The 27995-nt window shown below is 31.5% G+C and overlaps 1 protein-coding gene across 6 annotated transcripts; it reads right to left on the bottom strand.

Moving 5' to 3' along the window:
* Nucleotides 1-4: 4 nt before the first annotated feature.
* On the bottom strand, nt 5-27892 carry LOC148624769 (myosin-VIIa-like). Of its 6 annotated transcripts, none has more exons than XM_088567649.1 (30): nt 27505-27892; nt 22529-22735; nt 19594-19866; nt 19020-19106; nt 18535-18630; nt 18257-18375; nt 17517-17634; nt 16967-17095; nt 16279-16452; nt 14006-14233; nt 13173-13585; nt 12656-12807; nt 11297-11478; nt 10837-10943; nt 10421-10587; nt 9594-9688; nt 9255-9316; nt 8715-8867; nt 8120-8140; nt 7396-7501; nt 6972-7119; nt 6472-6492; nt 4942-5025; nt 3903-4015; nt 3461-3579; nt 2938-3004; nt 2546-2662; nt 2228-2311; nt 1904-2023; nt 5-1383 (listed from the first exon to the last, which is right to left on the bottom strand). In XM_088567649.1, the coding sequence occupies exons 1-30, from the start codon at nt 27523-27525 to the stop codon at nt 1273-1275; spliced, it is 3894 nt and encodes a 1297-aa protein (XP_088423775.1). In that variant the 5' UTR covers nt 27526-27892; the 3' UTR covers nt 5-1272. The 6 variants fall into 6 exon arrangements, with proteins under 6 accessions (XP_088423775.1, XP_088423780.1, XP_088423778.1 ...); XM_088567654.1 differs by having other exon boundaries at nt 7005-7119; XM_088567652.1 differs by lacking the exon at nt 6472-6492 and adding an exon at nt 6060-6089 and having other exon boundaries at nt 7005-7119.
* Nucleotides 27893-27995: the final 103 nt, after the last annotated feature.

Raw genomic sequence — 27995 nt, 5'->3', positions numbered from 1 at the left:
TCAATTTGGTTAAAGTATAAGTTTAATTCTTTATATATAAATGATATCACAATTAAAACATTAAAGCATTTTTCTTTCGATCATTTACGTTTCCCATATGAACACATAACTGGCTGACTATACTGCCAAAAATAAATAAGGAAAATATTGTAACACACACAGAATTCAAGCAATTGATAAGGTGTCTGTATAACGCGATTTTGTTTGATGACAAGGAGAACATTTGATGTAAATTGTAGCCAAAAATGTGCAGTAAGACAAGGCGAAGCATCGCCGTAATGGGCATAACAGTGTACTGACCATTCACATACTAACAACATCTGTCAACGAAACTTTTTTTTTCATCTGCATATGAATTAAAAAAAAATTATGAATTTCATATCCAACTACAAGCATTTAGTGTAGCCATTGTATGTAAGCTAGCAAGAAATGTATGTCGATATCGTTTTGTGCTATGTATATCAATTTCGATTTTGGTTGCACACAACAGGACAATGTAAAAGATAAAAATCTAAATGCATATCTTTATCCCATCTGTGAAAACACGGTCATTTAGAATACTGTTAAGCACAAAATTTAGGTATACATATAAAAATTATCAAGTTATAAAAAAGGTTATTACGAATCACATGATTAGTTGTTGTTATTACATTTATCTTGACGAGAAAGAATTTACTAATTACCAAAATGCTGAAGTGGTCCTCTTAGTTTAAAACTATGAGATGTTAAAGTTTGTTTTACTAAATTTCGATTACAATTCAAAGGTTAATTATGTTCACAGTTACTCGAGTTCAAAATAAAGAAAATGTTCCAAAGTACGTGTATTACTTAAGGTCAGCTTAAATTTTTTTGGTTCTCAGACCCTTCTTCATCCAGTTTTATGGACGCATCAATATGATCCGCATATGAATAAAAAACACAAACGTTATGCTTCATTTGTACCTGGATAAAACTTGTACATTACTTAGGGTAATAAAAAAATGTAACCTATGTGACTTATAGAGCAAAAGCATGAGAACCATGAAATTAACTGCATCTTATCATACATATATGTGTTGTTAATGCTATAACATACTGTTTTTGTTGCGAACTCCAGCGTAAAGAACAATTTCTATAAAGCAACATCAATTTGTGTTGAAAAATATCTGTCTTATATCTACAGGCATTATCCAAGTTATGTGTAAAATATCTAAATATAAAAAAAAACATAACAGTTTCAATGTGTAAATGGTATATCTATAACTTTCACAGATTTAAATATTAGTAGTTTTATCAGCAAGTTGATTCTCCGACAGTCACTCCGGCAGCACTGGGGCGTTTCTTTATATGTTTGTTCATCATCCAAGCAACATAGCACATAACTATATCATCTAAATTATGTCCCTTGAAAAATATATAAAAAATTTACTGTCAATTAATATTTACTTTTATTGGAGTTTACAAAGTCAAATGCGCATTTTAATCTTTAATAACTTCAAGATACAATACAAAACCAACCAAAATGATATACTTACTGACTACATGTATTCTATTAGAATATAATGCAATGATGTTGTAGGAATGATTAAAAAATCAAACAGAAGAAAGTAATAATGAACGTGTACATATTAGAAAGTGTAGAATTGAGGAAACAAAATTAATACATAAGTAATCGAAGATGACATATAATTTGAGCGGATGAGGAAATTGTGTTTATTAATTAATTTGAATAAGTCATATGAAGTCAAGAGTGTGATAAACTGTAAACGGATCGAAGTCCGATTTCTTATATAGTTTTAGTGAATAAAATAAAACGAGGTCGATACAAATTAATTGCATAAAATTTAATTAGGTATGACAAGTTTGTACCCGTGAATATAAAATAACATCATGAATAATTAAGTTGTTTGTCAGCTAAACTTACCACGTTTGTTTCCATATAAATTTTGACAGCTGCTGATGATTCACCTACAACCAGGGTGAAGGAGTTTTCATCATAAGCCCAGTTTGGTATTTTGTTATACCCGTATCTTGCAAGAATACCCTGTAAACAACAGATAATTTTGATTATTTTATTACATATATAATGACCTTAAATTTTTTTAAAATAATTTCAAAGCCAATGATCATTAATAAAATGTAATCATCAATTACGTGAATATATGTAAAAAAAATCATTTTGCATCTGAATATTGTTGAATACATCAGTAATAGAAGGAATAGTTGATAGTGTGATACAATTACTTACCTTGTTACTTGCATCAAGAAAGATAACCCCGTCTTTATTCACAGCAAGCAATATGTGTTTTGGATACGTTTTCACACTTCGTTGCTACAAATAAAGTATATTACGTGAATAATCATTAAGGAAAAAATATTTCCGCACCCTTTCCCGCCCAAACTCGCTATTCCTGAAGGCTCTCAAAATTCAATTCGAAGTAAAACTTATACAATCTGTTTTATACAATTATACATCATCAATAGTAGTATTCAAAGAGAAACTTTATTTGACTAAAGAGTTGAAACTATCTACTTGTATAGTTATAAATATATATCCCAAACAAACCTTGACTTCAAAGAAAACAGATCCATAAGTCGGCAACGCACTCAGCAGTTTAAGGAATTCTATTTTAGCATCATCCTGTTCTAATGACTTATATTTGGTTAGGCAACTTTCTATCATCTGCAATACAAATGTATTTGAAAGAGTAATTTTATTAAAAGTTATATTGAATGACGCATTATCTCGATAGAAATTTTTGTAAACAATATGATGTTAGGAATACTAGATTTTGCAAATCACATATTCAAAGTGTGTCTTTATCACCTCTCCTGGTTAATAAGCCATCAATAGATCAATATTAATTTAAAATGTTTAATTAAAAAAATATTCCATTTATGTATGATGTGTAAGTAAATAATGCAATTCTTCCTGTGTCCTTGTTGATAGATACTTACAGCAAACCATTCGCTGTTTTGTTTTTCCTTACAAAGAGTCGCAGGAATCAAAAAGGATGGATCTTGTCTAAAAAAGTAAGTATATGTCAAATCTACATTTCATATGAATATGTAACAAAAACTGGCATTGCAATTAATTTAACGTTTAAAAGTAGTTTTCTTATTAAAAAATACAACACGGTAAACATTGTTTTTATTGGTAATTAAATTAATGATAACTTTATTTTTTCTACATCCTTATTATTTTCGAGTACATTGTCGTTTTAATAACCCCCCTCCCCCCAAAAAAAAAACAAGATACAAAAAACAAAGATTAATTTTGATAATGAAATGTACATAAACACTCAGTAATCAATACGGATCTTGGAGGATATCAGGGGGCAAGTGTCAATGTCCATATAAAAATGGAAAGATTTCTATAGCAGACACATTGTTGATAAAACTTGAGGGCCACTGACCCACGAAATCACGATTCCAAATTGATCACTGCAAAAATTTCAGTTCAACAATTATATACACTAACTGTAATTTCTGCAACCGCGACATGTCCTTTCCACACTGTGCTACATATAACAATGCTGATAACTGTACAGTCTCTTCTAGTTTACATTTATGGTAACCACGAAGGTAGTTTGGCACTTCCTAATATAAATTGAGAGATCATGTCAACTTTGAAATTTTAGTATTAAAGAAGAACTTTTATTGCTTGATGTTTACCTATGAATGAAAATATATTTTATATTCTTACTCTTGTCTTAGCTTTACACTTTCATTACTAAAAAAGGTATTAAAAAACTAGGTTACAAGCATTAAATGCACATTTTGAAAATAAAGCAACAAAAGTATTGCATACAATTCACACCATAAATTGAACCAAATTACCAACTAGTGGAAAAAACAACACGTCATAAGATTACTGATATCACAAACGACAAAAATACACTATCAAGTTATGAAAAACAAACCTGAGGGAAATGAAATTGAATATCAGCAAGAAATTCCTCACCAGGTACAGCATCAACCCAAATTTTCTTCATGAAAAAGACCGTTAGCCCTGACTGACTGGAGTTTTCTGCAGCTAAAACAATGTTCAGATTTAACTATCATCTGTTGTTAACATATCATATTTGTCAATAACTGTAGTGATTGAATCCTTATGTAAAATTGAGAAGAGCAACGGCGGTTGGTTCTTAACTCAAAGTTTTCAAATAGTTAAAAATCCATAGAAATATAGTGATGACAAAAAGATAAAAGACAAATACACGTCTACATCATTACATGCTTTTAAACGTTGTTCACAATTCATCCTTCAAACTGCAGTATCATTATTGCAAAGTGGGAGTATATAGCAAAAAGGGTATCCACCCTTCCTTCCTTTCGTTACACAAGGGTGCATCTCTTATCCGTTACTCCTCTTAAACCACTGAATAGAATGAAATGAAACTATCATGTAATCTTTTCTTACATATTCCAACTGTACAAATCCTGTTTCGGATTTTGATTCAAACCTATTTGAAGGTATCACATAGCGAAACATGGACTAAATTTGGGGACATGGGGGACACCATCTCTTTTCCGTTTATACTTCTACCCCACTGACTGGAATTTAATGAAACTTTCGCAAAATCTTCGTGATATGGTACAATTGAGCATCTTCAGACTTGATCCAAATCAACATGGAGGTCAAAACATGGGGGCGTTGGGGTATAATATTACTGAGCATATTTTTTCTAGTTTAATCTATAACAATGTCGGTCTTTCCCAGAAAAAATATGATAATACATACCATAAGTAACTACATTATTTCGTAAATAAGTTATTGCGATTTGGTCACTTCAGTAAAACAATCCGGTTTTTACGTTTGTTATTTTCTTAAATATCACATATAATGTGTTTATATTTCGATGTTAAGACCGTCGCATTTCACACAATAATAAAACCATCGCAATTATTTCTGATATTCATTGAACATAAAGATCTAGTGGAAAGTATAGACTACCATACCTCCTGGTTCTATAGATCCCAACCAGAACCGTTCAACGTGTGTCAGAGAATCCATGAAGTATTCAGTTTCTCTTGCATTCATCACTAAAACAAGACGACAGCACTTTTAACAGTGAGTTATATTGAAACAGGATCATTTTTATTGACGCATCTTGTTTCGTCATTATAAGTGATTTTTACTTCCATTATCCTATAACTTTTCTATAGCTGTCTGCTTAAAATTATAACACATTCATTCAAGCATTGTACATTTATATAACTGCACATTTACTGGCCACAATCATATCTATTTTTATATTACAATATTAGAAAAAAAGGGAAAAAAAGATTGTGACAAAATTAAATATTTTGTGTCCTATTGTGAAAACATTTAAATTCTACTTTTGATAAAATATACAGATGCAACTACATTAATTCAAAGTCTAAAGGCTTACTATGACATGACTATTATGTTGAATAAAAGTAAATCTAACGAAACTAATTTTAAAATATAGTAAAGAGCTTTGCACAGAACTACAAAACGCCAATTTAGTTACAACAGTAATGAATATAGAACGAACCACTATGTGCAAGTATACTTTTAACTTCAGAACGTGTTTAGTATTAAAAGGTTGCATTTCGTTTTTTTTTCTATTGTGTGAAATTGTACATATTTTAAGGATTTTCAGTTACAAACCACCTAAATGTATGTCGCATATAAATTTTAGTAAATATAGTATTTATTTAGTTACATACCAAATAAATATATGTTACATCATTGAATGATCAGTTTTAGTTCTTTTTATATATAACTGGTAGGTATAACTTAATTAAAAACATTGAAAAAAGTTAGGTTTGACTTTTGTAATGAACAAGCATTTACGATTTTTCTAATATTTACACACTTTTGTTCTAACTCTGAACTAGAGATTGGACGAAATCTACAACCCGTTAATTAAATGCAAACATAATGGGTACTTTGGAATACATTAGAGGTAGATCAGAAGAACACTGACATATTAAGACCTTCGTTGTATAGGAATTAACTTTTGTATTTTACATTTTAATTGCAATTAAAGCTTAAGCCTATAAGCTTTAAGCAAATTAAACCATTTTGTCTAGATCCAGTGTTCGAATACCTCTTGAAAATCTGTGTCGTCGAATTTTTCCTTATCATAAATAAATAACATTTTTGTTCAAATTGATATAAAACATTGCTGTAACTTCGATCATAAAAAGGCTTACATACATATTCTTAAAAAAAAACTTGTTTTAAACATCGTAGTAGTTTTTTTTAAATATGACCATTCGTAATTCGTATCTAAACATTTTACAAAGGCTAAGCGAGAGTAAGTAAGTGCAGTAAGAAATACTAGCAGCAACAGTTCCAAAGCCGATTCTCCACACAGATCACATACAATTTAACCAATTTGTAGCACCATTCATTAAAAAATTACACACAATCACAGCATGATAGATCCATTCATTTGTTATTATCCATTTGGAGCAACAAAAAATCACGACAGGTAAAATTTAAGCTTAATTTTATACCTAGATGGTCATAATTGGTATCTGTAACAATGAGATGTATAAGCATGTATATCTTTGCTACCAGAAATTGATGAACTGTCATGTGAATAAATTGACCATTTATTTTTATTTATTTTCTTATTCGCCTAAAAGTGTCTACAACTAAAATATATCTTTTTCAGGAGAAAAAACATTACTCAGAATGTTTCGTAAGAACCAGTAAAGTTAGCAATTTCAATCATTCTCAGAGCAGTTTTAAAATCGTCACACATACAAAAACAACCTGGAAATTTGAAATTAATACAAGTTACTATCCAATCAGCTACACGTCTTTCTCAAACGACATAGAGAAACTAAAATGCATTTTCTACTTTACCCTTTCAAGTTTACTTCTTTTCTATTACATGGTTAGTAAGGTATGTATAAAATCATACTGGTTCTTACAAAGATAAATATTGGTATACGAAAACACAATCACATGACAGTGAAGAATGGGAGTATGATTGGTGAATAATACGAACACACAGCTAAGGATGAGTAGTAAAGTTCGGAACCTCTCTCTTTAAGTCCGAAGAAAATCCCATAATCCTCTGCCACAGCTAGACCGATCTTGTTGGCGATCATGTTCCTAAAGGCTCCAACTCGTAATGTGGGATCAATCTCGAACTTCTGTTAAAAAGTAAGATAGACTGTACTACACTTTTCGAAATTTAAAAACGTCAAGTATGCAAGATTTAATTTTATCAATGTAGTCTGAGAAGGATGTAAGCAAATAATTTCTAAAGCTAACGAGCGATTTATTTTGTAGACCTTTTTCGTTTGAACAGTGGAGTTGACCATGAACATGATTTAGGGCATCACAAAAACTACCCCGCAGTTAATACGAACCAGACGATTGTCAATTATATTACTTCGAGACTGTGATCAGAGCTAACAAACATGTACCTGATTATCACCATGGGGAAACATAATCTTAATTGACACTTTTTGATTTGAAGAACTGAAGGCTTCATGTTCCATAGTATGTGGTGGGTATCTTCTGCACCCGTCCCTGAAAGAAGAAAATAAAAAAATGCTACGTCTTTCTGCTGGTCACTCATAGTTTTATCCTTATACCTTATTCAAATCCAACTAACTTGAAAATAAGTATTTCTTGAAACTGATTTACATATTACTGAGGCGGTATCAAACTTTTGTACCACAATATTATTTCTGAAAAAGGTTAGCAATTATGCCTACATTGTAAAGCAAAAGCATGGCAAAGTAAACGCCGAAAGATATAGGTTTAAAGTTAACACTTATAAATGATAGGTTTCACTGAACTAGCGGTTATATTCTTCAATTTTCACAACCGACCAAAGTGTGACGTCATAACTTGTCAAATAACCAACACCATAAATACCTGTATAATAGTTTGATTCTTATTGACATTGATTTTTTTTAGTATCATTGTGTTATATGCAGCTTAACCCTTCTTCCTTAACATATTTAAAGGAATTTTGATAAATTGTATCAACAAAATGTGTGATAAATAATGCAAGACACAAGTGAACGGTGTTTTTTTGCTACCACAAAAGGAAGTATTAACATGCGTTTGAGCTATATCTGAAACGACCTTTCTACCACTAGCGAACTATATAAAATATAAAACACAAAGGCGAACACTTACCGTGATTTGCGTAACCCGTATCTAATATAAGCATATACATTACATAAATGCAAAGATAAGATTACAATGTAAATATTGTAATGAATAATTTTGTATAAATACTATAATAATTCTAAATGACTGTAAATAAAGTAGCACATACAAATTTTAGGGCTAATTTGATTTTTTTTGTTTTAGTGCAGGTAACAACACATGACAATATATATATTCAAAATCATGCCTTTCGGAATAATATTATTTCCTTATGAGTACCTCATTTGTCATAAATAAATTAGTAGTCCTTTACAATTTTTCCCATGTGTTTTTTTATTTTGTTCTTTAATGCTTGTAAGTGGAATCTATGCCTTAACACATGAAACAAGATTTGTTAAACAAAAGTTTTTGGTGTTTTCAAAGTATGGAAAACATGTTGCAATCGTTGTATAAATGTTACTTCTATGAAAGTGCAAGGTTAGTAATAACTGTTCTATTATTATCTTATAAGTATATTTTCAAAAGCATTATCTAAAAACATTCATCAAATGGCTAAGCATTTATATACATATAAGGAAATAAAAGAGGTTAAAGTAAATAATATGGTAATGAAAACACCTACTCTTTAGTTCTTCTTAGACTGTCAAGACATATATTTGCTAGTGGGTGTTTGTTTCCTTTCAGAAATGCCTCTATATGTTGCGTCAGTTCATAACTTGGGGCTACCGTGGAAGCAAGGAAATAGAATAATTTGAATCCTCTATCCTCGCTTGCTCTGAAGATAGAGAGAAAATATATCATTTACTGCCATTCCACAAGTCAACAAAACTCTGATTTGTTTTTGAATTAGTGTTAGGTAACACTGTTAATCATATATTTGTCAGGAATAAATAAATGTATGTTGAATACATTTTTTGTACAGTTATCCTTATAAAAAGTTTTTTTTTAAAGACGAACAGTTATTTTCATAAACTAAATCATTTTTGCAGGATAGATGTAGTTATGGACTTCAAGTGTATACGGGCAATTCATTGTATGAAATCATTATCATAGTTTGGAATGATGTCTAAAACAACATACGCAAGACGCATTGTGCATTTCAACTTTAAGGAAAAAGATCAGCTTTTACTTTTGTTCTACCAGTACTTTACCAGCCACTTACTTGTCTGGATTATTGGTAAGTTGTTTTGTGATTTGACAGAACACTTCTTCTCGTATATGCCGCTATTGAAAGAAAAGACAATGAAATAAAGCAATAAAAATGTTGTGATACAATAAACGACATAAAAAAACTTATATGCTGTTAGGCCCAGTTTGCCGTAGAGTGATGGGTTGATAAAAACTATAAAATATGATACATTTATTAACATTTAATCAATAAATATTTTGTACAAGAAAGACAAATTGCACACAAAACTAAACGTTTAACATCCTATTCAATATCATGTATTGAATATACATAAACGTTAACTTTAAAGTCTTGAATATTTATTGTACATACACTCCTGATAGCTGGATCAATTACATATCTATTGACCAATTCTGGATCTGGAATTCTATCTTTATTTTGGATATCCCCCATATATTGCTGAATAGGTGGTTTAGTTAAGGGTAAATATAGACACTATCTCAATTATTATTTTTAAATCACGGGGAAGAGGTTTGAAAAGTCATTATAAAACTTGTCAGCGAAAGCAACTAATAGTTAAACAACCCAACATCTACCGTATTAGACATGTCCTACATACTCCAGACAGACAAATTAACATTATATGTATGCATTTAGAAATATGTCATATGAGTAGCATTCCAGCTAAGAATCATGCAAAATGTGATACATGGTTGGAAAGCCTACATATTTTTATTTTTTTTTATATTTTGTTTAAAATGCGTCAGTAAGCATAAATTAACATTTGGTTTTTCCAATAATCCGTGCTCATATGAGATAAAAATTGTATAGAATGCACTGCAGAATTCAAAATTAAGGGATATAAGTTTGTAAATGACACTCAAATACAATAGAATCTGTTGGAATTTTAATGTTGATAATCTCTTAAGAGCAGATAGATTTGAATGAATAATTATACATTTCATAATATAGACCCATAAAATAACTGAATTACAAAAATAAAAATATGTAGCCTTTTTGGGGTGTATCACATTTTTCAGATTTTGCATGATTCTTACGAAGACAGCTACTTAATATAGTAGTGAAAATCAATTGAAGAAATCGCATTACCTTTCCCTAGCTCATGAAACATCAATGTCATTATTGCCATATATTTTTAAAAAATCTCTTAAAAATTTCAATATGATGCAAAAGGATATCTAAAAAGCATCGACAACTCGTCGCTCTAAGCTCTTCCTTATATGCTGTTTTGCGTAGAAGGGGCTTTTTGATGGAGTCTTTAGACCACAACCAGGCTACAGAGGTCTTTTCTTTCCTGAATGACACCTGTTTTAGTACCTTCGTCACTGTATTATCACTAGAGGGTCTGAAATAAATGTGTAAGATAAATTATACTTCAAATTGTTTCATTTATTTGCTTGCTTAAAAACTAAGATTTCAAAGCAAACACGATTGAAATGTAACTTTTTAATGAAATAAATCTTTGAGAATTTTGTTTTCAGTGTTGGGTATGATGATTGAATTTACACACCGGTTAGTCACAACCATGTTTTCCTCACAACAAAATGACCAGTTTCATTGCATAGTTGAGATAGTGACACATCACAAGACATACCTAAAATGTACTTTTGAGTAGGCTTCTAAGGTGTGCTCGATCCTTTCATTGGCTGTCAAACTAATGAACACAGAGGGATCTTTCTTCAGCTGCATAATTAACATTCCCTGCACGGAAAATCAAGTAAAACACAGTTTAAAAAAATCAGCATGTCGAATATGACTCATTCACTCAATCAACCTGGAACACTTCCTATTCTAATGTGTGGAGGTGGAATGTATTCCCTTTGAAGTGTGCAGATGTATGGGGATTGATTCACACAAAAAGTCAGAGTGTAAAATGGCAGCTCGCACAACATTTGTAACTTTTTAGGGAATGTTTTGGTTTGAATAATATCAAATTAAACAATTGTGTTATATGCATTTTTATATTCTGTTAGATAATATCCAGTCATTAGTTAAATCTTACTTTATGTGTGTTTTCATCCGTTTTTAAAAATGACGTTTCATATCATACGAACCATGGAATCAGCTGCAGGTTCCTCTGTCGTTGGAAGTACATACAGCAGATCACGGGGCATTAGACTAATTTTGTCTGTACGTTTGCACGTTCCCGTCATAACATCTGCTTCAACATAATTTTCGTAAATTCCATCTAGTATAATTAAGTCTCCTTTTGACACATTTACACCTATTGCACCTTCTGAAACCAGAACAATACACAATCTGAGAAATTTGATGATAAGCCAGAATACATTCGTTACTTAAAGGTTTATTACCTCTTGCACTCCGTATTGAGTCCTGCCACTGTATATAATTTAGTAAAATGATAACGAAATCAGCTTCGCGGAACTTTATTGAGAATGCACCGACTATTTTTTTTTCTACGTCCTGTACTGCAGAGTATCACACTGCCGAGTGATACGAAGTAAACCAGAAAGAGGTTATCGGTCTGCAAAATTTAATACAAAATACCAATCATATATATTGCAACTTTCGATATGCTGTATACGTATTTCAGGGAGTGCCCTCTCATTAGCAGCATGAGAATCAAATATATAGGAAGATCTAAATCCCCAAAATGTTAAGGTGTGAAGTCCAAATGCAACAGCCTTTATTTGAATGTACGAAGGTAAATTGTGCGGATAAAAAGCTCAATGTAATTCACTAAGCCTATGGATCAGCATGTACATTATAGGAGTTATAATTTAACAAAACATAGAATGCATAGTATAGACAAAGTAAAAATGGTTATCCACCAAGTACTATAATGAGGTATTGGAATTACTAATTATTTTGATATCTGCTTTTTTCGCGTTTTTTTTTATTTTAGCATTCTCTACCAAAAATGGAAAATTATCTAATTTTAATATGGCTGTATGAAGTCTTCTTTGTAAAGTAAAATAATTATTCATTACTTTTTATTGTCATTAATGAAATGTCTAACTGAAAGCCATTCAAGACCACCCCAGTTTGCTTGAAAATGAATTTCTGAATTTATTCTTTAAAATAAAAAACACCAGTTTTAACGACCTTGACACAAAGTCACATATTTAGTATTAGGGTATCAGTTTAAAGATTAACGTACTCAATTGTTCAGCCATGTGCATGTGTTATTTTCGCGATTGCAGTTGCAATTTCTGCCTTTTTACATTAAAATGGAATAAAAGCATTTAATATGTTTAAATGTCACTTAGAATTCGGGATTTGAAGGCGTCAAAGTTTAATACAATACTGTTATATCCTAATTGATAAGAGTCCAGTAAAAGAGCGTACTTCAACCGCTAATCCATCCAAGAAGCGCTCCGTACAGTTAATCCTCTCACCAAACTGAGAAGAATCCAGTTCTTAAAAGTAATCAAAGATTTTTTAGGCATTACCTATTTGGGAAGAGTCCTGTACAACTATAGCAAATTTTGATTTACGTCTGAGACCGTCTAAGAATGCTGTGAGATGGGAATGAAGATCTTCGGAATGATTGGAATGAACTACGTAGTCTTCACCGCTTAATGTAGTGATCGTCGCTGAATGCCTGCAAATGCATATTGTACATCTTAAAAATACTCCAGGTTCGTTAAATAGGTAAGTTAGATAATTGTTTTAATAAATATAGTAGAGAAAAATGTGGCAAATAGTATTCAAGCGAACCACTTTTTTCAAAACTGTATAGTTCTTTAAAATAACAAAGTGTTTCTGTAATTCTACAAAATTAAAAAAAAGAGTTGTCAAATAACAATATTCAACATGTACGATAGGCTGAATTTAAACGATGTCGCATAGACGTTGCTCATGTTTTAAAGTATATTTCTCTTTTTAACTAATTTCCTAGCCCTCTCTACATATAAGGTTGGTTGTTTCTAGTGGAACCTTAAATTTAATATGAATTAGTTACATTACCGTGTTCTTGAAACTTGTGCTATTTCCAGAAAATTTAAATGATTTCGAACATTTTCTTTATCGTCCATAATATCAATTTGTTTAGAGTTAACACCAACAATGCCATTCTGTAATGTCATAGTAGATGAAACAACTTTGGAGGCATCGTAGAACCTCGAGAATTGACAGTGCCACTTGTTTTTAGCATACGTCACAATATCTGCTCGCAGAGATTCAACAGAAACTTTCTTTTCTTTTGGAAATTCTTCCCTTATAGCCTGTTTCACTTTTTCCTCCCAATAAGTCAGTTCTTTATCTTTCTTAGCTTCTTCTGGAATCCATGATTTCAAAAACGTTGTCAGATTCATACGTTCATAATTGTCCTGAGATTCACAAAAATATCGTTGAGCAGCCATTAAGACTAGTAGTTCCTCCTACAAACGTAAAAAAAATATAATTTACTTCTATAATATGATAACTCAGTATTTGATACAAATGTTCGTATAATATCATAGAGGTAAGTACCAGGACAAATACTTCAAATCTATCTCCATTATAAAACTGTATTATTAATAATCATACATGCTTTATTAAAGCAAATGTGCTGATCCATAATTTTCAATGTAAATCGACGGTGGGAATCCATAATGACGTACAGTGTTTCACATTTGTATTTCCTAACTACTTTTTTTCTCATTCGATGCGGGGTAAAAGAAGGACTTAGTATAACTTACAGTCCTTGGGAACTTACAACTCTTTAGACAACAAGGTAAAAATATTTAGTGGCTTGTTTCTTAAATACTTCGAGAATAATCTTTTTTTTTCAGAAAAAAAATCTATAGAAAACAAAATACCTTATCACATTTGTATTCACCGACTGAGATTCCTCGCATCACTTGATGATACACCAGTTCTGTAGAAACTTCGTCCAATTTTGCATTATGCCATGGCACAAAATATTCCTTCCGGAAGTATAACCTCCATGCAGAACTACTTTCTCTCATTCCCATTTGTTTTGTGTTTTGTTCACATTCTGCGACAGCATCCATAATTCTATGAAGTCCATGTCCCAGACAAGAAATCTGTTGGTAAGTATATTATTAAACATGAATAAATGTCAAATCAATATTTCCATTTTCTTAAATTATAAATTGAAAAAAAATAAAATTGGATTTCTATACATTTTTTTCTGCTTTATTAATCATTATTTCCATACTTATGTTTTGGGGAACTTGTATACAATATTTAGATCTTCATTCGTGTTTGATTTTACTGCTGCTGATGAAAGTTACTGTGTACAGCATATCGAAATTTTCAATGTTATATGATAGTTACTTATGTGTTTAATAACCATTTGGTTCGATGCCATTGCTGTTGACCAAACGTTTTCGACGGTTATTCACCAACCTAGTAGTCAGTAATCATTTCATATATCAGTCATCGTAATTTGCAGTATTACAAATTTATAAAATTTGAAGGTTCCATTCCTTGTATTGGTGCTAGGTTTGGCTTTCTATTTCGATACTTTTTCTTGTATTCAATATTATTTCGATTTTCATTTGTGTTTGATATTAATGCTACTAAAGAGAGGTAACTCCTTGAAACACGTGGACTGCATATCTAAACTTGCAATATAATATAATTGGTACTTTAGTATTGGAATAAGGCAATGACGTGAAAACATTGATCGACACTGCATAACTAAAAAAATCAAAACTCTGCTTATTCCAGATAATTGTGTATTCCAACGAAGTTTCAATATTCGGCGATAAAATGCAATACGATTATAAAACGGTGCGTGGTAACATATAGATTTACCTCCAGAAAGGAGTGGTTTAAATTGTTTCTCCACTACATACGGTCAAGTTTAGATTTTTAACATACAAGCTTCGGCAAATATGTGCAAATCTAAATTTTACCATATAAAGGAGGGACAATTAATCAAGACTAGTTAGAAAGACGGTCGGTTAGTAGCAACCTCAGAAATGTGAAAATCTCTCACAAGAACTTTTTTATTCTGCCAAGTAGAAAAAAGTCACATGTGTTTTAATCACTGACTGAATTGGAGAAATCATTCAATTTTATGAGGCCATTGTTGATAGTAAACATTACGCCTTAAAGTTGAATGCTATCAAAAATAACAAAGTAATTGCGTATAGAAAATTATGAATAATTGTTACACAAATACTGGATTTCAAAAATGATCGATTAAGTGATACTAGTCACCAATTTTGACGCCAGTTATACGCAAAAATCTATCAGCAGAAAAAAAGTTAATCAGAAATTAAAGAGTCATGAAAAGCTCAAGGTCTCTGATTAACAAATATGAATGAATCTGAAAGATGTAAAGCTGCATTTTGTATTGTTTGCGCTATTCAAGTCAATTGAAGTGAGGACTGTAAAGTCGATCATTTGTTGTTTTATGTATATTAAGAAAAGGAATGAGTTTATACTGATAATTTAAATTGCCATTATGTGTACTTGTACATGCATGTCCTAGTGTGTTTCATTGTAAATTGCCATTATGTGTACTTGTACATGTCCTAGTGTGTTTCATTGTAAATTTCCATTATGTGTACTTGTACATGTCCTAGTGTGTTTCATTGTAAATTGCCATTATGTGTATTTGTACATGTCCTAGTGTGTTTCATTGTAATACCACTTGTATAAGCAAATGATTTAATATATGACAGCAGCTGTTTATAGACTGTCAAATAGAGATTACAATGATCGATTGTCAAATGTTTAAACTCGTTGGTTTCTAAGTCGATATAAGAAGAAAGTGACAAGGACTTATATTTTAAATTGTATTTGCCAATAGATTTGAATCGAGATAGATTAAGAAGGACAGTGCGTGATTAAACTTCTTCTTTTTAAATGATGTGGGAAGATTTCTATTACAAAAAACTATTTTTAAAGGACGAATGACATCAAATCCAATCACTTTGTTTCATCAAGATTTTTGATCTTGTACCACTTTAAGAAAACTAAAACGCTCTTGATTAGTGAGATAGTCCTGTAATAGAAATAATTCTATCAGTTAATACTATATTGAAAAAGATTGTTCAAGATATACATTGTACTTCATTCTTACCAACAGGCAAACACGCAGTGATCTATTACTTACTCTTTGCATCAGTGTGATGTATACTGAGAATCCAGAATCATCATTAATACCAATTCTATCACAAATTTGATGACACAGCTCCTGGACAGTGGTTACTGAATCAGCTGTTACTAACATCCGGTGGTTGTTCATCAGGGCTATTGGAATCAAGATGGGTTTACCATTTTTAGCTGCCTGCAAGGAAATAGAGAAATTTCGTTTCAAATAAGTAAACAACCCAAGGATGAGTATGACTACTAAATACAAAAAAAAATAATGTGTTAATTGCAATGAATGAATAAAGTAAGTCCGTGTAAACCGTAACAAAAAAGAGAAACATTGTAGAAATCTGACTTTATATTTGAAAACTTAATTAAAATTCATGGATTTTTATTGTTAATTTTTTAAGTAATGTCGAAAATGTCAACTTGGAAAAAGAAGATATATCAAAGTTCATGAAAGGGAAAATCCGTAGACAAAACAATGCAACCAAAATATTAAAATAGAATGAATGAGCAGAATTACATGAATATATAACTTCAAACAAATTTGACCAAAAAAAAAAATTCCGATTAATGAAAATTTGATGAATTAACTATTCAAGATTCTAAAACGTTATTATTTGTTTCAAAGCTAAAATAAAAATGATAAAATCGGAACATTGTGTTTTTTACATGTATTTCATGTCAATATTGTTTTAACTACATACCTGAAATTCCAGCCAACTTGGAGGGAATCCCCTTGTCCCCGATATAAAGGTGCGCCTGACTAGTCGCTCGACCTTCTCAGAAAATACTGGAGAACTGTCTTTTAGGAATTGTAAGAAACAAGGACCAAACTGAAAATAAATGTACAGTCCAAAGAATCACTTTCATACATAGTTCATAGCCTAATACTATCGAAAACAGTTTTTGCGAAAGTCAATAATTCTATTTTGTTTCCGATCATGAATATAAACTTGATTGAAGATGTAAGCACAGTAGACAATTTGGATTTTTTTTATTCGGAAAAAATATGAAAGTAATTCTTTCGCAAGGAGATGTTAATACGAGTTTCAAATGATTCTCACCTGTATAGAGCAAAAATGGACATATTCACATTTAATGCATGTAAATTGAGTCTTCATGTAAATTTCATATAAAAATTTCCATGAAATTAATTTTAAGTGAATTTCTTCTGAAAATCACTTGAATTACTGGTAAAGTTGAGTAAAGGGGAAATTCATGTGAACAATATTTGTATAAGAAAGTACTGAATACCTTTTCTGTTGGAGCAAAACTTCCAGCAAACAAGCTCAATAAAACCCATCCTCTCACCGTACTGTTTCTGGATGGGTTGTTTGTAAGTTGTCTACACAGCTGACAATACAATTCATCTCTGAAAACAATTATATAATAAAACACTTTAAATATAGGACCAACATACGTGCGAGTCTTGATAAGACATATGAAAAAGCCTTACATGTGATTTACTTTTTTCTAACTTTTAAGAGACTTTTAAATAATATAAATGGTTTAATACAACGCAATGGAAACATTTTGAGGTTTTTAAAAAGGTCAAATTGGAGGTAACATTTGACATTAGAGTGTCCTTCAAATCAGCTATTTAACGTTGAACTGTCAATGAAATGGCAAATTTTGAGAATGAGTAATATTTTATCAAACATGTATTGTTACGCATATCCGTTTAAGTTAATACTTTCGCCTAAAGCATGGGAGGTTTAAAATGGTTTATGCGAAAATAATAAAGATTTGATGATATTGGTTTTGAAATAAAGACGAAATATTTACTTATGACAGATTGACAAGAATTCAACTCAGGCTCATATCCATGAAAACACTTAAACTAATTACCGATTCAGACTAGTACATCAATGACATCTATAACTTTATAAGCAATGTTTGTTTTATCAAAAGAATGAACACGACAATCAGCTAATTGAATTGACTGTTATAAAACTAGGCTGGAATTTTATAAATATTTTGGACGTGGTTTTTACCTAATTTCTGGTCTGTATATTCCAAGTGCTGTAACATATTGTACTTTGTCTAACATACCACCACTTCTGTCTGGCAAGAATGGCAAGTTGGCAATACCAGAGTGAGCAGGGTCTTTGAACTGCAATTTTACAGCAATGTATTTATTTATAAGTGAATACCATATACACTTTTCTTAAACAGGATTTGAATAAAACTTGAATTCAGAACTAAACGACATGCTACAACGTAACAAAGTCATCTAAATTCAGTCATAATGCAAATAGAATAAAATACTTACTAATTCTGAGTATCGTCTCATGGTTTCCTCGACCTCTTTCTTTGAATACTTCTTTTGGAAAAAGTCTCTTACTGTTGTTACCACTGGCGGTGCCGTCTATAAAGAGTAAATCATGTATCATATAGTTTGTAATATTTATGATATAATCAATTGCCACTATCCTCTTCGTCTCTGATTTCACCTTTTCAAATTTCAAGTCATTTTGTAGTTTTTAAACATTTCTCTAAATCGCACTGAATCGTCTTTTTTATTAGATCATGCCATTTTTAATTTTCTGTGAGGAATATTTGCCATATTTTGAGGCTCAATTGCACAAAGATGGCAATGTTAAACAGTACAAAAACGGTAGATTGAAACATCATTCAATGCTTAGAAAACAGTAATTGTATAATGGAGCAGAGATGTGGATGAAAAGAAAAGAAGAGAAATACACAAAGTTAAAAAAGAACAACTGATACAATATATCCAAGTTGTATTTTACTTACACCTGCTACAGCCAGCGTATCACCTAGATCAGCATCAGGAAGATCTCCCATAATTCTTAATATTGTAACCCATGACGCCAGAGACGCCTGAAACAAACCAAATTGGGAAACTTTATAGCATATATTGTGACAATAATATTGGTCAATGTTTCATTTAATAACAATTTCTCATGGTTTCCCATTCGATTGTTTTGAGGTGATTATCAAATTTAATCTTTGCAATTACATTCTTTACTTATTAATTTTTGTTTCGAGCTTTTTCTTGCTCGGACGTTAAACCCCAACAATCAATCAATCAATCAATCGAGCTTTTTCTTTTAGGCTAAAATGCTACCTTAGATTTTCTTGACCAATAAACGTAGTTTGGCAATTAGGTACCATTTGTACGACTGATTATCAAGCCTGAAATTTTGTGAAATAGATTTTTTTCTGTAAGTATTTGACTATGTCATTCAACTTTGTACATTGCGTTACTGTGAAAACGTTTCAGATAATAAAACCAACTGTTATTTTGACAGAACTTGCTTTTCGGAGCAAGGCATATGATTAATGCATCTTTGTTTTGGCAATTTACCAGTATGTCTCCTTTATCTTTCTTAGGTAATAGAGGCTGTTGCAGTGCCGAACAGCTGTAACTATGGCAACCTTTAGTTTGAAAATTCGACTGGGCAAATTTTGCCCAACTGCTGCTTGAGGATGAAACATCACTTAGTTCAAATGATCCAGTTGAAGCGGCTAATTCGTCTGAAAACTCACTAGATGGCGCCTCAGAATCTTTGTCATTTCCCGTCGTGCCGTTTGTGACGCCATTTTCATCTGCCGTCTGTTGCTCATTGAGAGCTGCAGCCTAGAAGGGAAACAGATGAAAAACTAAAATTTGGTTGCCTTCAAACATGAGATTAAAGTAGGATTTCAAATGTTTTTTAAAATACCCTTTTTCATTGATTCTTTAATAATTGCAACTATGGCACCAGTTAAACTGTGGTATGATCAAAATTCATTTGTATTACTACAATGTTAGCGGGTCACCTCAAATAAGACTTATGTGTACTTATAGATCTACTATTTGGTGAAAAAAAATTAAGTAAATGAACTAGATATGTTTACTTGAATAGGTAGGTACAAACTGCCCTTTACATAGAGAAATACATCAAATGTGTTCGTGTTAATGTGGTATGGCCTGTGTATAAAATGTACATGTATGTGTCCAGTATAATGAACAGTAAAACCATATACATGTATATATCACTTAAGTGCTACGATTGCAAATTTAGTGAAGGTGTTGCAATTGTGTTTATAAAAACATGTGAAATTGGATTGTGAATTTTAAACTATAATTGAAAACTGTCCATAAATATATGAACAGTGGTTTAAAAGCCATATTTCCCTCATTTTAAAAACAAATTTGGTTCTGATGTAAATCTGAGGTGATGTAGAAAAGCAGATTTTGTTTACGCTGTGGCTAATTTCATATCCATTTGAGAAAAATCACATGTACATGTACTAGGAGAAAACGATCCCAGAAAACTCGTTAAAATTTTAAATTGAAATTTTAATTCTGTAATGAAATCTCTATTAAAAGTAACTATTGCTATTAACACTTGAGCTATCCTTTTAAAAACTAGCCACATTTTGGTACATTCAAATATTTAAAATTTAGCGAGAACAATTCTATTACATCCGATCTTTAAAAACATAAAGAGATTCGAGACTTAATGAAGTATTTGTCTTGTGTAGTCTTGTCTAATTTTGTCTTGCGAAACCAGCAGTGCTTAATATACATGTATACACTACATTGTATCTATAAATATATTTGCATTAAAGTATCAAGTGACAGGATATATATTTTATAGGTGTTATCCAGTAATAAAACCCTATCGACTGCACAATATTTCATAAACGAATTTGAACAAAATATACAGAAAAGTGATTTCCAGCTCATGACAAACCTGTTTACTGAAGATAAACCGCTGTAGTTTACCGCGTTTCTTCTGTAACGGTATTAATGGTATTGCAATGTTTTTTTTGAATGCATATGTAATCCAATACTTACAAATGTATTTTAATGGATCTTGGATCTGACATTTTGAACGACAGTGATTAAGAAATGCTGTTGGATTAGAACAGATTTAATACCTTTGAGGATAATGAAGTTTCATGCAGTGGTTATTGTAGTGAATCATGCATATGTTTTAAATATAAATGTTCTTTTCAACTACTCATGAACATTCCCACGAATATGATTTGAGATTTACGTTTCCTTTTCGAAAAGTCAAAATTAAACGATACATGTTTTTGTTCAGGTTTAAGTGTGACAAGCAAACTGTCAGTCCATTGTGGATAAAATTGAAACCACTTTGAATTTTGTAGAAAGTAAACATTGGTGTATTTAAAATTAATTTAAGGTGAATAAATAAGAAAACTACACGACTATATTCAGGTTATCAAAATATGTTCTTATCTATTAATGAAAAACACAGGGCCAATAGTATTGAATGGCATATAAAGAAAATTGTCAACTTTTAAAGATACGCCAAAGGTTGAGAATTTCAGTGGCACACACGTACGGGAAGCAATTTGACATTTGACACTTAAACAAAACTGAAAACCAAAATTAAATATCAAAATCCTAAACTTAATACACAGCCAGATGGACCACATATGATAATCATATGGTGCTCGATTCATATGATAATCATATGGTAAACATATGACAGTCATATGATATTGAACATATGATAGTCATATGATTATCATATGATTTTCATATGGTAATTTTGGCTTAAAAACATATGACAATCATATGTTTATGAAAAACATATAATTATCATATGATAATCATGCGATAATCATATGTATACTGAAACATGATTATCATATGGTGCTCGATTTATATGATAATCATATGATGCAAACCATATGATTCTCATGTGTGGCACATTTGCTTCTATAGAAGGCAGATCTTTATTTGAATTAACTGATAGAAAAACCTACTGAAATGATTCTTGTCTGTTTTTAAGTGACTGTCCATGTAAAAATCAGGCAGATCCTTTGATATGGGTGTCACAGCGTAATTTTTATCCCACTGATTTTTTTTGTTCCAATGTGAAGGATATATCATATGTTGGTCAAAAAGTACAAAATTTGTTTTCATTCGAGATGGCTGTGGACATGATTTTAAAGTTCCCTAACAAAGCAACTAAATTTTGCTCAAGTTAAGTAGTTATTTCTATCTCCAAAGAATTCCAATGCTTTCCAAGTAATTTATTTCTCTAATCACTGCAATGAATCAAAAAACCATTCAACTTTGACAGAGGATGCATTCGAGATACAAAATGGATGAAAAATGTTTGAAAACAAAATATTTCATGTGCCTTCCACTGACAGTCAGTCTATTTGGTTTTTGCATGGACTCCCTCTTAATACGTTTTGTAAAATAAAGTTCCTGAATTTCGTATTTTTTTATTTATTTTTTTTTTTGGGGGGGGGGGCAAATAGAAAGAGCTCACCACTTTTTCAGCAATGGGTGCTGACTTCGAAAGGGTGCTTGTTCCAAATTTTGGATTCAGTTCTGTAAGTTCCTTTAAACTTGCTTCGGCTCTGCTGCGTTTAGGTGAGTCGTCTGCTGCTATCGATACATCAAAATGGCGGTCATCATCATCAAAAGCAGAGGCTGATATCTTTGAAGGAACGGTCCTTTCTTGGTTAGTTGGCATCTATAAAACACAACAGATATTCTGGTCATCATCATAAATCAATTGTTATTAAAATTGACTAAAACATGATGTTTCGCAGAATCAGTCCCTTACAAAATCAATCTGAATTACCTTCTCATAATTCCTCACCCTAAATTTTTCTAATATTTTTAAAAGCCTCATTAATCTTGCCTTTTCCGCTGAGGCTCAGGTCATAGACTTGTTTAATCAGATATCTCAGTCTTGTTTAGTCATAGTCCTGTCAGTTCTGTTTAATGATATTTTCAGTTGATAGTTTAAGTTTCTTTGGTTTTGTTGATTTGTACGTTATCTAATATCTATTGCTCATTAAGATTTTTAGTGCTCCAAGTTAGGCGAAATGGCAAACCATTCCGGATACATAATTATAATTTTACTGATATTTATAGGTGATCTATTTGGGTCTTTGTCTCCCTAACGTCGACGACATCTCTATTTCACTGGTAAATGTCTTAATTGCAAATAAGTACTCAATTATGCATTTGTTCTTTATAACCAACTATCTCAAATTAAAACATTGTTCCCTGGGGCCGCATATGTATCACCAGACACGAGTCATGTGAACTTAGTGCAGCAATTTGTCGTCTCGTCAATTGGAGAGTTATCTACTGCACTGCACGTCCTTACTTTATAGGGAGATTAGTTCAGACAACTATATTAAGTATGTCCTTTGGGAAGTACTCTATTAAAGTTATTCAGCCTTTCCTTTACACGATGATTATTGGCAATATACCTAAAGATACATATTTATAAGCTTTATTTTAGTTGTTGACGTATACTGCAAATATGGACTCATTTCTATATCGAATCTCAAATTTCACACCCTATTGGGCTGATACATATCTTTACGTCTGTAATGTCTCGTGACCTTAAGCAAGAGAGGTCATCCGCGAAGAGGTCAAATTACGAGGGGAAATATTTCAACATAAAGTACTATGAAACATTTGGGAAATTCGAAGATAAGAGATTTTAACACTGTCGATTGTAAAAGAAAAACTATAAAGGAAATTAAAACTCAGTTTATTGTTCTGGAAATTGTATATTTTTATGTTCTTGAGTCATGAAAAAAAACCAACACTCTATAAAACCCATTTATTATACTTTAATAATGTTAATGTGTTGAGGTCAAATTAAAATATAAAACCTGTAAGGTGACATTGCTGTTTTGTGTCAACATTTTGTGGCAAGTTCTTTGTACATGAAATACTCCGGTGTATAGTTACATTCAATGGAAGAGTTATAGGGAGTCTGACGAGAACACTGAAATTAACACACGACCAACAAAATGCAGAGCACAAAATTTCCTAAAAAACTAAATCTGTCTTTACTTAGGCATTATTTAAACTTTTAATGCGTACAGAAAAAAACGAGGTTAGAACAGATACCAGATTCATCACATGCAAAGTAAAAAAATCTGGGCTAAATACCGACGGTTGGAAAAGTAACTGCTTGTGTTAAACCCATAAACCATTATCAATTGATGTTACAGGGAAGTTCACAGGTTGTTGTAATAAAATTCCTTTAAATTTAGACTGAAGTTTGTTATATACATCAAGTAAACCTAGGTTAACTTTGTTTGTCAAAGGGCTTCAAACAAACACATTTCTAATGATTTATGTTATTTAGTTTACTTGGAAGTTTTGTTTATTGTTGCTGAATATAGTATAGAATGTTCCAGTTACCTGCTATATAAGTACATGTATACAAATGGAGTACGCCAAGAAAAAAATATATTTTGCAGCCACAGCTAATGTGGAAGTTTGTGAAATTACATTAGCTTGTAAAATAATCGGTAAAAAGTTTGCCATTGGCTTTTCATATCGGCGTAAATTGCTTCCATCAAAGACTATTAAACTGTAGAAGTTCTTCGAGCCTCCGTTCATGAATTGAAGTAGATATGCTCAGAAATATGAACTAATGTATCGACTGTGGAGGATGAATTGTAGTAGAAGTTATATGTAAAATTTAAACAAAGAACACCGAAAAACCATTTCATCAGAGGCATAGAGAAGGATAAACAAAGATACATGTATGATTAATTTAACTGGACACTTCAAAATACCCACACGTACTTGAAAGGCCAGATTATATAGAATTTTAATTGGCATTTGGCATGAGAAAAAGAAGATCGAAGGCGTAGAGATTTATATAACCAAAAGAATAGTCAACAGCTTCGCAAATTATGTTTGTAACTGCGAACTCATAAAATCATACCGTATCATTAAGGATGGATGGATGTGTATATGTATGTTTACTGTACTATGTAATTAGGGTCATTTCCCGTCGGTAGGGACAATATTTTTAGCGGTCTTTAAATCCAATTTCACAACAAATTATATTGTTAAGACCATAATCTTTGTCAAAATCCTCGTTTCATGAAATATACACTTTAAATCATGTAATTGTCCGAAACTTATAGCAAAAACATACATGTAAGAGTTTTAAATGTCATGTAATTTTATGTAATTACGTACTTGATATCGATCTAATCTCATTAGAATATTTGTATTCATTTTTTCCTTAGGCTACGTAGATTATCTTAAGGTGTAAAAAAGTACAAGTACATTTGATTTAAATATACGTCATATGAGGTCTTTTTTTAATTCCATATCTCTTGATTATAAACATGTTTTAAGAAATTTTATTTATATTACTCCATTATAGAGTCCAACTATGGTGTTTACAAATGTAACTAACAATCCCGGAATGTGTATTATAACACACACTCATTTTTCTAAAGTGTACATGTAAATATACTAATCCCATTATGTCACAATGAAAGAGATCTTTAGATAATCCATTCAAAACTGTATAGCTCTTTACAAATTTGCAACAAAAAAAAAACGATTAAGAAATGAATCACATAAAAGCCCTAAGAATCTGATTATTGCATACTTTTGAGTGTATAATCATTTTCCGGGTTCGTCATGTGGCTGCACATTCGATTTCACAAGTAACCTACATCGCTAGTTACAATGTATACTGAAAGTAGTATTTATTTTACGTGTACATATATAAATCCGGTATACATGCATGTACGACGAATTTAGAAAGATAATGTTTTGTTGTACTTGTGTTTGTAGTACAGTGTATTGTAGCAGTTACATTATTTCATTGTTATTTCCTTCACAATGGCACAAAGAACAATACAAAACCATCTATGCAAAGAGACATTATGTTCTTCAATTAACAGTGATTGTGCTGTTCAGCAATAAAAATTGAACATTGAATGTAATTGTGTATATTTGATTCCAATAGCTTCATGTAACTCCTTCTTTATTTACATCTACTAACTAGCAATCCACCTGTTCACAAGCTATGGAATGCCGACGAGTGTGAAGTCGAAACCCCAGAACACAGTGCAGTTTGTATCCGTGGGGTTAGTCTACATTCATGGACTCATGTTTTTCCTTTCCCTTTGTATCTAACATTAATTATCTTTGCCTTCAAAGTATGTTCAAAGTGTTATCATGGTAGCTGTTGTTATCTTTATTCTGTACTTTTGTGTCCTGTTATTGAGGAAAATACACGTATTTACCCCAGATTAGCGCTTTGGTCCTACAGATGTATGTCATGTTTTGAACTGTATTATAACTGTTGATGTTCAATTAAGTTCGTCAGCTTGATGTTTGCGGATTGCAGTTTCACGGCTACAGCACTATTGTGTTGTGACTGTAATTCTTATGATGCAATGTAACTCATTGGAAGGCTTACAATTGCATGATCATATATTATTCCATGTATAAACTGACACATGTGTGCTAAGTAAAGGGAATTTTTTAATTTAAATTTAACAAAAATTCTCTTCAGCAGAACTAATGGAGAGAAACAGGGTATTCAGTAAAGGAATAGTGCCTATACACAATGTACAATGTAGCTGTAAACAAACTGGCAATATCATCTACTGAATAGCAATTTGTAAAATGAGCACCTGTATAATACTTCGGTTATTCGTATAAGTTTGAGGTTTAGTTATGACGAATGGGAGAATATCGCACTATCATATAAATGAACATTTCATCTACACTTGTATCCGGACCAAAATCTAGACCGAATTTTGTTATTAAATAAAATGCAGCTATCTTTCTCATTAAACAAAATTGGCACTATAGAAATGGTCGTCCAAGTAGCAATTAATCCATTTGTCTAGAATATATTGACTCATTTAAGTTAATGGATTTATTATGTTTTCTACTGATAGCTATATAAAACAAAGCAATGTAGTAATGTTGTCATGAATGTCATCTTTTTAATTAAGTTATTTGACAACATATTGAATGAATAAAAAATGAATAAACTTTTTTGAACCATTTCATATGTTGTTGCTCGTTTCAATTATGTATTTCGTATTAGCAATTTAGTTGTCTTGAAGCCTAGAATATTACTGGTCCTTTTCATCTACCAGTGATTATACTTCACCTTACCCTAACCACAAAAAGCCCAGGAATGCAAGCTAAATTAAGCATGAAACTATCGACATGAAAGTTCACGTGCATGTAGGGTACTGTGGTTTGGTGATATTGTTTCGTACACTGAATCCCGCTATATGTTTCATTTTGCCCAATCTTGCTTCCATACAAGATTAAAAGGAAAATAATCTTCCCTTGAAATATAAATATTTGATGAACTATTCATACGTATATACATTTAATTTAGCCTATTAAAGTTTTTTTTATCCCTTTTAATGCATGTCCTGCAGTCTATCGATCCAAACGAGCAGACGACAGCTTCGTATCAATAATTTTCCTTACCTTCGACTTTTTCTCAGCCATTTGAAACAATTAATCCAAAAATGTCATTGAAATTATTGAAAAATAACCCAGTATTATTCCATTATTGAAACATTTGTCAATATACAATCTCGGGACTCCACACTGAAGTCACCTATATCGGCGAACAAACTTAGATATTATCGATACAAAAAGTTACTGTTTATCTCACTTTTCATTTAACATGTATCCTAAAGCAAATATTGTTAATTCCAATATCACCTAGCACTTTTAATTTAATTTAATGACTTTCGCATAGTCCATTCATGTCCTGCTGGAATACGTCAGGTGGCCGCCATATTGGGTGCGATTACCCTTCCATTTAAAAGACATATCCTGTTTTGCTTCGTTGGTCGTTAAACAATGCCGTTTCGACCCAGTTGTAGAGCAGGAATGTGTAAACTTTAATTTCAATGGAGACAGGTAGAAGGAAAACATGTGTAAAAATAGAACATCGTGAAGAATAGCCATTC

This window comes from Perna viridis, chromosome 2 (assembly GCF_037379345.1).
Source record: "Perna viridis isolate PV_CMFRI_1.1 ecotype Kerala chromosome 2, ASM3737934v1, whole genome shotgun sequence".
NCBI classification, from domain to species: Eukaryota; Metazoa; Mollusca; class Bivalvia; order Mytilida; family Mytilidae; genus Perna; species Perna viridis.
Note: the sequence above shows the minus strand (reverse complement) of the source record. Positions and strands in the feature narration are given on the sequence as shown.